This window comes from Dioszegia hungarica (genome assembly GCF_025882075.1).
Source record: "Dioszegia hungarica strain PDD-24b-2 chromosome Unknown MKK02contig_2, whole genome shotgun sequence".
NCBI lineage: Eukaryota > Fungi > Basidiomycota > Tremellomycetes > Tremellales > Bulleribasidiaceae > Dioszegia > Dioszegia hungarica.
In genome coordinates this window covers 1-12,892 of record NW_026515766.1, presented here as the reverse complement: position 1 = coordinate 12,892, position 12,892 = coordinate 1, and the positions used below count along the sequence as shown (strand labels likewise).

At 57.8% G+C, this 12,892-nt stretch overlaps 5 protein-coding genes across 5 annotated transcripts; 3 read left to right on the top strand and 2 right to left on the bottom strand.

Moving 5' to 3' along the window:
* Positions 1-505: 505 nt before the first annotated feature.
* On the top strand, positions 506-1,522 carry MKK02DRAFT_29208 (uncharacterized protein; the record flags this gene model as incomplete). Its single annotated transcript, XM_053087747.1, has 6 exons — positions 506-594; positions 633-781; positions 815-854; positions 890-972; positions 1,042-1,392; positions 1,449-1,522. 6 exons carry the CDS (start codon positions 506-508, stop codon positions 1,520-1,522), a joined length of 786 nt encoding a protein of 261 aa, XP_052948847.1.
* A 445-nt stretch (positions 1,523-1,967) lies between these two features.
* On the top strand, positions 1,968-3,933 carry MKK02DRAFT_29207 (uncharacterized protein; the record flags this gene model as incomplete). The annotated part of the gene is made up of 6 exons (XM_053087746.1): positions 1,968-2,207; positions 2,241-2,314; positions 2,360-2,567; positions 2,599-2,670; positions 2,867-3,655; positions 3,700-3,933. The coding sequence occupies 6 exons, from the start codon at positions 1,968-1,970 to the stop codon at positions 3,931-3,933; spliced, it is 1,617 nt and encodes a 538-aa protein (XP_052948846.1).
* Positions 3,934-4,401: 468 nt separating this feature from the next.
* On the top strand, positions 4,402-6,357 carry MKK02DRAFT_39345 (uncharacterized protein; the record flags this gene model as incomplete). The annotated part of the gene is made up of 1 exon (XM_053090549.1): positions 4,402-6,357. The coding sequence occupies one exon, from the start codon at positions 4,402-4,404 to the stop codon at positions 6,355-6,357; it is 1,956 nt and encodes a 651-aa protein (XP_052948845.1).
* A 160-nt stretch (positions 6,358-6,517) lies between these two features.
* Positions 6,518-8,422, bottom strand: MKK02DRAFT_39344 (beta-lactamase/transpeptidase-like protein; the record flags this gene model as incomplete). Its single annotated transcript, XM_053090548.1, has 6 exons — positions 6,518-6,947; positions 6,988-7,142; positions 7,208-7,357; positions 7,400-7,804; positions 7,980-8,210; positions 8,255-8,422. The coding sequence occupies 6 exons, from the start codon at positions 8,420-8,422 to the stop codon at positions 6,518-6,520; spliced, it is 1,539 nt and encodes a 512-aa protein (XP_052948844.1).
* Positions 8,423-8,705: 283 nt separating this feature from the next.
* On the bottom strand, positions 8,706-11,772 carry MKK02DRAFT_39343 (putative ATPase; the record flags this gene model as incomplete). The annotated part of the gene is made up of 10 exons (XM_053090547.1): positions 8,706-8,726; positions 9,142-9,309; positions 9,517-9,604; positions 9,662-9,793; positions 9,867-9,955; positions 10,500-10,641; positions 11,007-11,517; positions 11,550-11,604; positions 11,652-11,708; positions 11,746-11,772. 10 exons carry the CDS (start codon positions 11,770-11,772, stop codon positions 8,706-8,708), a joined length of 1,290 nt encoding a protein of 429 aa, XP_052948843.1.
* Between the last annotated feature and the right edge of the window lie 1,120 nt (positions 11,773-12,892).

Here is a 12,892-nt window from a genome sequence, read left to right as displayed (position 1 = left end):
TGTTGCCCATCATATGGACCGTCGTGGGTAACGACTACCACTGATTCGCTGAATGAGGCAAGGCAGAGACGTTTAGGCTGTCTCCGCGCCTATTGCTACTTCCGATGAGAATAACTCGAATTCCTAATCTTATGGACGGTGAGTCTTGGGCATCAGATGGTCAGAAGAAACTTGCAAGGATGTACTGATCTCAAACCTTGCACGATGACGCTTCGCTGACAGCGAGGCATGTGCAGATTTCTTGACGATGAGGGGAAGGCGGGGAAACATGAAAGGGCAGACTGAGGCACATGGTTTCAGATTTGATTACCCCTTCAGGTGGCACAAGTGCTGAATACGCGGAGACGAGGGGGGATGAAGAAGATTGAAAGGATACCTTCTGCCTGTCAAGCTTATCGCAGCTACGCCCATAAAGAGATACGCAACGACTGCCCCCTCAACCTATGATACGCCCTCTCATCCTACTTGCTCCTATCATCCTACTTACTCTTATCATCTTACGAACATGCTTTACTCTACACTGACCATACTTGCCTGTCTTCAAGCTGTGCTTGGACAGAAAGTCCTGTTTAAGTGGACCATGGATCTCAGCTTGTAAGTGGTGCAGCGGGAGGCTCGTGGCTGACCTTGAGCTACTATGATAATTCAGCAACCCCGGGCGCACCTGACACTTGTCTTGCCATCACCACCGGCGTGGAGAAGATGTACGCTGAGGCGGCTATCAATTATGGCGCATGCGGAGGACGGACGTATAGAGGCCGCGGCGACAACCGGATGGTCGGTGAGTGACGCTGGTCGTCCTCGCTAATAGTAGCCATCGGTGCGGTGTACGCAAAGACGTACTGTGGCAAGCAGTGAGTCGAACGCTGGGGAAGTGCTCACAATTCAGCATACGCATTACGAGTCCCGAGGGCAAACCGGTCCAGATCGACGGCAAGGACTTTTACATCAAAGACGTGTGCCCCGGCTGCGGTACGACCACACTCGACGTCTCGGGCAAGTCCATCTGTATCCATGAACAAGGCATACACTGATGACCAGGATCCCTCATCAAGCAGTTATTTCCCGAGTGCGGACAGCGAACCTCTCTGGGCGGCTTGGTCAAGCCTTGGGGCTACACGGTGGAACTGCTCGACTCTGACGAGCCTGGAGCGGGACTGAACACCTTGACGATTCCGGATGGTACTCCTGTCACTCCAGCTGAGCTGGCGGGCAATTTACCGGGAAATCTGCCGGGAGTAGGTGGTGGAGCACCAGCCCCGGTAGTGCCAGTAACTCCCCCTCCCGCAGCTGTAGGAGGATGTGTTTGTCGGAAGAAAGGCGACGAGGGCTGCCTGAACGGATCGCGACTACTCTGCAATGAGATCGACGGTGTGGACCAGACCAAAGTTGGTAAGCTGATTCTACGATGCAATTCCACGGGCCAAGTGACTCTGGCTGATCAGCAGCTTGGGCGCCTGTGGGTGGCCAATGTCAAGTCACTTGCGCGAGAAAGAGAGGCGCTCGTTTGCTTACGGAGTGAGAGCAGATCTTTATGTACTTGTACCACTGGTCAGTGTCTCAGATCTCTATACTGTGTATACGCCCAGTATTGCCTCCCACCTGGTGCGGCCTCCTCACTTGCGGTGGCTGTGACAGGGCGGGGCGATGGGCGCTGGACTGCCACACTGCCACATTGATCCAGCTCCACATTCCTCGACGATTTTAAGTTTCGCCAAGCCTAGCCGTCTCTTAGCAACCATCTCCTCTTTCATCTACTCTTTCTACCACCTCTCTACCGTCATCTGTGATACCTGTCCTGGTGACGGTCATGCCAGTAGCTATGAGACTCATAACAAACAGGTAGTGCAGTCAAAGAGGAATAAGCGCTGTGCGATCGCTCTTGCCTCACTGACCGGATATCTCCTAATCCCGCTACTTCCCTCTGCTCACTTCATCGCTTTAGCTCACTTCAATCACTCTAGAACATGTCCCTCAAGGCCGAGCTCGAGATATGGCAGTCAGCCCTGACAGCCTCAGAGTCCGACCTACCTCGGGCTATCGCGCTATTCAACAAGATCGGCGATACGTCCAAGATCGAGTGGAACATCGGCGTCCTGCTCGCGAAGCTGGGAAGACATCTGGAGGCGATAGCGAGGTATAGGCGGGCGACAGAGCTGGATGACTGGCTAGTCATTGCCTGGTACCAGTGCGGGATTAGCAGATTTGTGAGTCCTTGACCGGGTCTGGGCTGACAATAGATGCTTGGACAGTACGAAGCGGCATATCGAGACTTTGAGGCGGCGCATACTCGTATGAGAGGGAACGACCATATGTGAGTGACACCCACATATCCGATGAATCTGCTGATTTACATCAGCAACTACACCCAGCTCGGCCTACCCTACTGCATCCACATCAGCGAGATCCTCCTCAACCGCGGCCTCGCGCTCATCAACCTCGGACAAGTCGAGAGGGGTATGGCGGATCTGGCGGAAGCGGCTATAGACACGAGCGAAGAGCGGCGGGAGGTGATTGGGATTGCGTTGAGATTGAAGGGGAGGGGGTGTGATCCCCTGGCAGTACCCGTGAGTGCTTGCCTGAATCCGCTGATATCAGGATGGACTCCTCTTCCAGCCGTCCCAAGGCAAGCTCAAGAACCTCGCGCCAAGAAACTATATGGGAAAAGCAGTGAGTCCGGTGTTCAAGGGCTATGGTCCCGGACAAGTCGGGAGGAGAGAGATGGTCGTGATCGCGCGCCTTAACAGAGGCAGGGGTGGGAGGTCAAGGTGGAGCGGGGTAGCGAGGATTGAGAGGAGGCGGACGAGATCATAGTGGATGTCTGATTCAGAGGAAGAGCTACCATGTCGTGCTGCGCTGATTGCAGGTCCTTATCGCCGCTACCTCACCCTCGGACGCCTACACCACATTCACTGGTGTGACTCGGCTCAATCGTGGCGAGACGCCCAGCGGTATCCCCCTCCCCTTCTCCCACCCTCTCGCCAAGTCCGCATCAACGAGCAATCTCCGCCCGCCCCGCTCAGCCAACATTAGCGACCTACCTGTCCCCGACGCCACTCCCATCGCTTCTCGTATGAGTCGGGGCAGTGCCAGGCGCTTCGGATCGGTCGACGAGACGTCCCCTCGCACCGTCTCCGGGTTTGTGCGCCCGCACAACGAAAAGACCACCTCCCTGGCGTATCTCGGTATCCCTGACCACGATACCGCCGCTCAGCTCGCCTATCTACCCATCATCCAGCCCAGCACCCCTCCCCGGAAAGCACCAAGCCCACCTGCCCTCACGTGCCTGGTTATTCCCTCGCCGCCCAATCCACTTCCTCGCACCCCCATCTCTACCTCGGCGGTCTCGGCTGTGGTCAACGAGTACTACTCTCCCGACTCGGACTCAGGCACCCGGCCCCTTCAGCCCAAACCTCGCCCGCGCGCAGACAGCATTATGCTATGGGAGAAGGAGGGGATCGATAAGCGGTACGCCAGTCCGAGCCGGTCATCACCTTCGCCTCCCATCAGCTTCAATCGGCAGCTCTCGCAGGGACTGGGCAGATCGGGGAGCGTCATGACCAGCCGGAACGCGTTGGGATTGACGAGGCAAGGGAGCATGGCGTCGAGCATGAGATATGATGATGATTGGGAGATGACCAAGATACGTCTTAAGGTGAGTATTGTAGCGAGGCCATGGGTGTCGAGGCTGATAGTCAGGTCCATATCACTGGCCATACCCGCGCTCTTTCCCTCCCTTCCACAGCCACCTTCACCGACGTCATCTCTTCTCTCCGCACCAAATTTCCCAACATGGCGACCGATGGCGTCGGCACTTTGCTCTTCAGGGATGAGGATGGGGACATGATGAGCATGGTGGACGAAGGGGACTGGGAAGCTGGGGTGGATGTTGCGCGGGTGCTGGGCGGGAAGCTGGAGGTCTGGGTGGAGTAGGCGGATCATGGCGCATAAACCTCGGACGCTCCCCAGTAGCTACCAGACGATCATCGGTAGGAGACCATAGGCGCATGTATCCATATCATCATCCTGGTTCCTTAGGCGACCAGATGGAGACACAAGATCGCCAGGCGTATGACCAGTGTCAGCCCTTCCCGCAACTTCTCGCTCTTGTCCAGCCACCTTCTCCACTCTCTTCCTGACCGGAAGGTCTGCTGTTTGTCCGTCTCCACCTCCTCTAGGCGTCGAACGATCCCGGATTGGCGCTCCTTCCTCCTTGGACGGTCGAATATCCGAGAACGGAGGGCAAGAGGGAATGTCTCGGACGGCTGTCGGCTGAGACATCGATCAGCAACTGTCCTTGGCACATGCACCTCATGACGCTCTTCACCATGTCTACTCGACCAATGCTTTGGTCTTCTTCTCTCTCCAATCTTCAGCGCAGGTCGCACACATACCCAAAAGATGACCGGCTCATCCATCCCCCACCTCAGCTTCCCCACTTTCCGGCCCAAGCCCAAAGCCAAAGGCGTTTCTCATCTCGACCCCGTCCCCGTCAAAGCGGTACCTCCTACGCCTTCGTTCGGACTCTTCCTCCCCACACCTATCCCTGCATCGTCCAACTCCGCTTCTCCGTACCTCACCGCCTCGCCCGTCTTACCTACAGGACCGCAGCCTGCACCGCATTTCGGCGGCGCTCGATCGGTTCCGGCTCTCGGCGGGATAGCTCTGCAGCCTCGATATCAGCTGTATGAGCCAGCTCAGGCGCATGAAGGAGCTTGCGGAGAGGCAGGATGGATGTCGCCCGTCCCGCCGACACCAGTGCAAAGGAGACCGCTACCATACCATCCAAATCCCTTTGGCTCGGACTATGGCTACACTGCTTCTCCGCCGCCGAGTACACCGCCTCGTTTCCTCCCTCCTTTGCCTCCAGCACAGCTCGGAACGCCAACACAGCGCGACTATCAGAACGGCAACTATCTTCCTACTCCGCACGCCCAACCCGGTCAAGTCCTTACCACCTCGTCCACCGCGTATTGTCGTCAAATCACCGATATGGCGACCCCCACGTCGGCTCTGCGGCGAAGCGCACCTCCCACTACCACCCGCCCACTCGGTCCTCGTAGAGCAGACGCACCTCCCATGCGTCGAGGCACCTCCTCCAACACGTCATCGTCATCCGGTAGCTCCAACACCACAGATCTGCGCCGCCGTTCCGCTTTCAAGTCCCTCCCTCCTACTCGCGACTACTCGTCCTCATCCAACAAATCCCACCGCACCTCCCTCCTTGCCGCCATCGACCGAGACTTCCACTCTGGCCACATCCTCTCGTCTACCCAGGCGCTCGTCGACTCGCCGCCCCAGGCGGACTTTGTCCCGGAGATGGCGGATCACACCCTGAGCTGGCAGCCAGAGGTGGCGGAGGAGGATGAAGCGCAGGCGGTATGGCGAAAGCTGGAGCAGAGGATGGGGAGGCGAATGAATAGTGGGCTGGAGGCGCAGCGAGGGAGATGGGTGGTGACGCCAGCGAGTCCGATGCCGCCGCCGAGAAAGTGGGAGGCGGTGGAGATGTCACCGGGGCAGTTTTCGGTGTCGGATTACTTGCTGTTTGGGGACGAGGAGGGGGAAGATGGGCATGAAGTGTATGCGATGGGCGTTGGACAGGCGGCGGGGAGAGGGAAGGGAGTACCAGGGACGCCATATCCGCGGAAGGAGGAGACGACCAAGCCGAAGAGGAGCTCGCGCCCACCAGCCAAATCCAGCGCTCTGGACACCCTCGACGACTCGCTCTTCCCCATCAGTGCTCCTCCCGCTCCCGCCCGCGCTCAAGCTCAACCCAGCCCTCCACACCGCACTACACTCTGTCGCCTGGATACTCAGGTCGTCTCAGCTCTGGAAGCGCTCAAGTCAGACTGGGGATCGCCAGACCTCGATTTCGCCCTGCTCGGCGCCGCATCCTCTTCTCCCCAAACTCCTACACCCACAAAGCCCGCTCCACGTCCCCTCCCTCTCCCCTCTCTCACTCGGCGGTCAGCGTCTCCGGCTGAAGCTCACCTCACTACCCCACCACCGCTCCCTACTCCTCCATCTCCCCTCGAGCGCGGTCTCGGACTCGGCATGTCCCTCGGTACCACGTACAACCTCCCCTCCAAGCCAACGCCTATGCTTCCGTCCCGTCTCATCCCCTCGCGGAAGAACACCCGGCCACTGCCCGCTCCGGTCCAGAGTCCGCCTCGCGGCCTGTCGAGGAGGAGCACGGTCAAGGGCAAGGGGCTGTCGAGGAGGAGTACGATGCGGGTGGAAAAGGTAGCGGATGTGCAAGGGATGTTTGTGATTCGTGACCTTGACACGGGGGAGGCACTCGAGGTTGGGGTGGAAGGGCTGGAGGCGGCGTTGTTCGAGATGGCCAGTAGAGCGTAGTAGCGGGGGGGCAGCAGGGGTAGGGAAGGACACTATAGCTTGATAGCCTGTTGTTAATATCAGTTCTGGGTTAGTCAGAGTAGTCAGTCCATATTGTAAGCAGGTGCATGATCTTAGCTCTCCCATAGCTTACAGCCCACCAAAGCTTACAGCCCACCACCTATTGCCGCACGAACACCAGCGGGCACAGCTCATCTTGACCCTCACCCTCCGCTCCGCTCATTCCTCTCACCTCCATCAACCCGCCTTCGTTCCTGATCACCACCTCAAACGGCATCCCGTAGTACACCTTGCCTCCCAGCTTGCACTCGTAACAGCCCGCATACCGCGCCTCCCCGTCTTGCCCGTCGACTGTAGCGACTGGAGTAAAGATCCGCTTGCATGGTCCAGAGAGTTCGGGGAAGTAGGGTAACGTCCCCAGAGCCGGCCGGACAGAGACGAGGTCGGTGGCCCAGATCATCCAGGTACCATAGGCGGGGTGGGCCCACTTGCCGGCGATGGGGGAGATGTTGCCGTTTGAGAGGGACGATCCGGAGATAGGATCCATCCATGGCTGTGGGGAGATGTAGGCGGTGTATCGGGCGTCGACGCTGTCGATCAGCTTGATCACACAGGCGAGAACGTGCTTACATGTCAAACCAATCCTTCTTCTCCAGATCCGCAGCCGCCTCGATCAGCCTGCACGCCACCAGAGACCGCAGAAAGGTCCCTCCCACATCACTGTTTGAGAGCACCGCAAAGCCGGCCTTCAGCTTCGGGAGCCAGGCGATCTGGTGGGCGTATCCCTGTAGGTCAGCTCAGACCCACTGTTTCTGGAAAGGACCGGGAGAGACCCATTGTGGCAGAGCACATCGACACCGCGATGTTTGAACACCCTCAGTCCCAGTCCGTACCCCTGCGCTTCATCCGGAAAGAACAGCCCATCATCGGGATCGGTCGAGCGAGGAGTAGCGACATTGTCAAAGCCAGGCATCTTGGGAGCGCAGACTAGCCATCGGATCTGAACATCAGCTTGGCCGGATCCAGCAGTCGATTAACTGACCAGATCGTCACTATTCATCCACACCCGCCCAGCTCCCCACGCCTCTCCGCACTTCTCGATCCCGTAGTCCACCTCCACGCCCTTCTCCACGATATCCGCCCCGCTCTCCTTCACCTCGACACTGATCTCAACCTCCCTGTCCACCGGGAACTCAGTCACCTTTGCCTTCCCCATCCCGATCCTCGTCCAGCTTCCATCCGCCTTCTCCTCGATCCTGTCTGCATGGTAGCTCGCCTTGAGCTGAAGCGGGTCAAAGAACTCCTCCCGGACAAACTCGTCGATGCGCTTGTCGGTGAGGCGCTGGACGATACGCGCGGCGACGTCGAACATGAGAGAGTTGTACTGAAAGGGGCGGATGCCGGATGGGGGAAGAGGGGGGATAGGTGGGTGCTTGATCTTGTTGAGCTGGAGAGATAAGCTCAGTCGCTGACGGTGTATATGGCAGCATCGAGGTCTCTCGTATCCTCCAGCTTCGCCATCAGATCTTCCCCCTCCAGGCCGAGTCCGCCATCCCCTCGCCTCCAGCTTCAAGTCACACATCACATCACTCTCTTCTGCCATGTCCAGATGAACAACTCACAAAGTCCTCGCTCAGTCCCGGTTTGTACATCCCATCCCACCCAGGCAGTCCCGTTCGATGACACAGCAGATCCTCCACCGTCACCTCCTTGCCCTCCTTGCCATCCTGCAGACCAAACTCGGGCAGTATATCGACCACCTTGGTTTTGAAAGAGAGACCGAGGCGGGTGAGGGCGAGATGCAGGGCGAGGGCGGTGATGTGCTTGGCGCCGGAAGCGAGGGGGAAGGCAGTCTGCTCAATCAGCTACCTGCAGGCGAAAGGAGAAAGAGACTCACCCTCCTCGTGACCTGGTCTGCATCTCGTCCACCAAAGAACCGCCCAGCTGGCGGACCCATCCCCATCTCCATCGGCACGACCACCACCGCGCACTTCTGGATGTCCCACTTCTGCATGGCTCGGACGACGTCCGCGACAAAGTCTGGAGTGAGCGTCTTGTCCTCCATTGTCGGCGGACGATCGATGCGAGGAGATCGAGGGGTCCGAGGCGAGGGTCCTGGAATCATCTTGCCTGTGTGAGTGATCAGAATTGGAAGTAGAGGGAAGAGAAGGAGCAAGAGGTGGAAGTGGAGATAAGAGCAGAGTGTGAAGGGGGACAAGAGGAGGATGAAGGTCAAAGGAAGATGGAGAAGAAAGGTTGAGTGAAACTCTATCGAGCCGTTCGAGCTCCGCTGATAAGCGCTGGCGTGCTGGCCGATACTAGTACACTCTGTACATCCGATACTACAACTAGCTAGGCCCCTTCTCCTCCTGCGATGTCAGCTCTGCCCCGGATTGATGATCATGGTGTGGATAGATCAAAGAACACCGGTCCGCACAGATAGGGGGACGTCCAAGCAATCCCCAAGAAGCTGTACCGTCCCTCCCTTCTCCCGCAGAACTAATCCTCCTCTCCCTGCCGGCCTGATGTACACATCACCCCAGACTACGCCGCCATACCCATCAATCCCGCTTGCTTCAGACCGCCCTGACTGTCCACCCAAGCCAGATCTCCCCGCTAGCGTCGTACCTCTTGTCCCTCCTGCGTCCACTGCTTCCATACCACCTCAGTCCATCCCCTTCCCCAAACCACATCCCAGTAACCAGAACCAAAGAGAGAGAGAACGACCGACTCACCACTCTCATTTGTAAACGCGATATGCTTCTGGATATCCGCCTGGCTCACAGTCGGCCTATTCACCTCGATAGACTTATCAAAGTCGCTCTTTTGCAGGATCGGCTCGTGTAGCTCTGCGGATTCGACGTCGGTCCATGATTTCTCTTGCGCGGCGGGGTCGCCAGGGGAGCAAGGGGTGAGGCGCTGGGCGGGGCCGTCGGGTGTTTGGATGGTGATCTGGAAATCAGCGTGGGTCCAGGGAGACGTGGAGGTAGTGGAGAGAAGTAGGCATGGAAGGGGAGGAGAGGAATAAGAGAGGATGCGATGCAAGACAGCATGGGTTGAAGCGAGGGGAAGACAGGCGGTATTGGGGTGGTCGGGGGAGAAGAGACAGAGGGAGGGGCAGACTCGGCGGACTGGGGCTAGGCAAGGAGCAAGACGTACAGGTTTGAAGTGCGTAGCAGCTAGCACCTTCCGTACGGGCTGCATGAGCGCATCCCGCACAATGACCGCAATATCACTTCCAGAGTACCTGCCTTGTCAGCTGTACTGAAGCTTCTCGACCCCAGCGCTGAAGCAGGGAGCTCACCCGTCCGTCTCCTCTGCTAACGACATGAAGTCCGCTGGAGAAAGAGCATGTGGTGTAGTCCCGATGTTGAGCTCAAACATCTTGCGCCGGGCTTGTACTTCGGGCAGTGGGATGTATATCCGCTTCTCGAATCTGGTGGATCAGCTGAGGTCTCCGTACCGATGATGATGGGGTAGCTGGTGGAAGGGGAGAAGGAAGAGCTCACCTCCGCTTGATGGCTGGATCTAATTGCCAAGGGATGTTGGTAGCTCCGAGAACGAGCACGCCGGTATCGTCGTTGCCCACTCCATTGATCTGCTAGTTAGCGCTGATCCTATGGGTGTGGTTCCAAAGCCTCGATCTGGCATTCTATCCAGCGAGCGCGAATGTTCAGTACCCCTTCCCGCATTGCTGGCCAGCAGCACATGTCTCTGCGATCTAGGCGTCCCCTCGTCCGCAGTATCAGAGTCCCTCTGTCCCTCTCGCACAGTGCCTAGCCTCCCTCCGCAGCAGCCCCTCCCACCTCGCTTCATCCGCACCCACGCCTCACTGTCCCCCATATCGCCCGCTGTGCCTAGACGCTGCCATCCCCGCTACGCCCACCGAGTCTCTCCAGGCCCCATCTATCCCTCGAGATCCGGTCGCTCGGTAGTATCACTTCCTGTTCCGCCTCGCCATGACCGTCTCCCTCCAGCCTGCCATCTTGATGCTCATGTCCCATCCCTTCCGATCATCCCGGATCCCACTACCCTGCTGGGACTCCGTCCACTTGCCTGCCTACTTCTCCCTTGAGACCAACCCGAAACAAGCCAACCACCGCGGCCCAACACCCAAACCCGACTACAATCCCAGCACTCACCTGAACCAAGAACTCGGTCTTTATCCTCCTGCTCGCTTCCGACTCCCCTTCCCCTCTTGTCCCGGTGAGCGAGTCGATCTCGTCAATGAAGATGATTGAGGGCTTTTGTTCGCGGGCCATGGTGAAGAGTTGCTTGACGAGCCTGACGGTCAGCGCAATTCGAGCGGGACTGAATCGACATGGACAGAGGAGAGAGAGGTGGAGCGCGAGGGGTAGATGGTCAAGGTGAGAAGAAGATGAGGATGGAGGAAAGAGGAGCGATAGACGGGGATAGAGTCGGAGAGAAGAGACGAGGTGGAGATGGGTCTGAGCAAACAGGTATGGGGACAGGTGGAGCGAGTGTGGTAGATAGAGAAGGAGAAAGGAGGATGAGGATGGAGAAGAAAGAAACGATAGAAGGGGAGAGAGTCGGAGAGAAGAGGCGAGAGGGAGATGGGTCAGAGCAAATGCAGGGAGAAGGGATGGTAAAGACCGACAACACAGCCTCGACCAGGAGACAGTACTCACCGTTCCGACTCTCCCATCCACTTGCTGACCAAGTCACTACTACTCACACTGAAGAACGTGCTCTTCGCCTCTGTAGCCACCGCCTTGGCCAAGAAACTCTTTCCCGTCCCCGGCGGTCCATACAGCAATATCCCCCTCCATGGCGTCCTCTTGCCCGTAAACAGCTGCGGGAACTTGATCGGTAGGATGACCGCCTCCTTCAACGCCTCCTTGGCTTGCGCCAGCCCCGCCACATCGTCCCACGCCACATTGGGCGACTCGCTCAATATCGCCCCCTGTAATCCCTGCCTCAACTTCTTGGTCTCTGGATCATCATCATCCCCTCCTCCTCCGTTCCCCTTGACGTCCGGTCCAGCTCCAGATGATCCACCCGCCGCTCCTACTGCCGACACCTTGGACTTGGATCGCTTCTCGTCCGCCTTGGCAATGTGCTCTTTGAGCTTTTCGGCGCGGTCGAGGTATTCGATGGTCTTCTTTCGGATGAGCTCTTTGAGCTTGTCGTTCTTCTCGTCTATCGTCAGCGTTGCTATGTGATATACTCACACTTCATAGCCATCATAAAGTAGTCCAGAGCATCCTGGTACTGCTTGTACGCCTCCTATCTGATCAGCTCTGACTTGACCACCCTTTCCAGCCGCGGCTCACCGCATAGTTCTGCTTGACGTCCTCATCGATGGCTTTCTGCACGAGCGCTATAGCTTTCTAGGAGATCAGCCATACCCTTATGACCCATACGTACGTCTAGGAAGTTGGAGTTGCCGCTCATAGTGCATGCAGAGTGATGGATAGATAGTGGACAAGGGTGTTGACGCGAGAGAGATGGACTGATCGCCGACAAGGCGTACAAGGGGGGACCAAACAATCATGACCATTCCCCCTCCCCTCTACTCTGCGAAAAAGCTCTTGCCTTGCCTTGCCTTCCTCAGCAGCTCTACTGGCCAGAGTAGACTGCTCACCCTCGGTCCGCAGCCCCGTCCGAGGTCAACTGGTCGTCGATCGTGCCTGGCGGTGCCATTTTCAGGCATCGGCTGGACCGCCATCCGGCTTGAGGGGCTAGTGGACCGGGGCCAGCTTGACCGCTGTCCTCTATTCCGATCGGCTGCGGGTATACCCGGTGAGTTGTTCTCTCCTCAGCTGTGCTCGGAGAAGGAAGAGGGGAGCTTGATGGAGAAGGGTGATACGTCTGAAGGGGAAGATCGTACATGCGGAAGACATGCAGACCTTGCTATCTATTCCGCCTACTGGGGCAAACTTCCAGCTCGCCAGCTGACTTTATAGCCACCGGTCAGGACACCACCGTCCACCCCTCTCCCCTCTTTGCGAGTGAACTCTACGTGCGATCACGCACCAGTACTTCCTCGTCCCTACCGAGACATATCAATCACGCCCCCTCGCTTCTCAGCCAAGCTCCCAGATCACCCCTGGCGGCACTCATCCTTGGGTGAGCCGTTCGTCCGCCGGTTGTACATACAGAGCTAATTCTACAGCTGGAAAGGCCATGCGATAGGAGCCTGGTATGCCACACATTTACTACTGAGGCTTACTGTGCTGAGGGTTAGGGGTGATTGAGCTGCATACTTATTGCTATGAGATACAAGTGTTTCTATCAAGTTAGCTACTCATCACTCCGTCTACCCTCCAACCTGCCACATCTTCGCCCTGCTCCTCAACAGCCCCAGCGCCATCCTCCGCAGCATGTACTCCCAAGCTCCGTCCGATACCGCCTCCTTCCATTCCATCATCCTTCCCATCGTCCCCTTCTCCACCTAGGGTTAGGGGTTAGGGGGTTAGGGGGTTAGGGGGGTTAGGGGGTTAGGGGGTTAGGGGGTTAGGGGGTTAGGGGGTTAGGGGGTTAGGGGGTTAGGGGGTTAGGGGGTTAGGGGGTT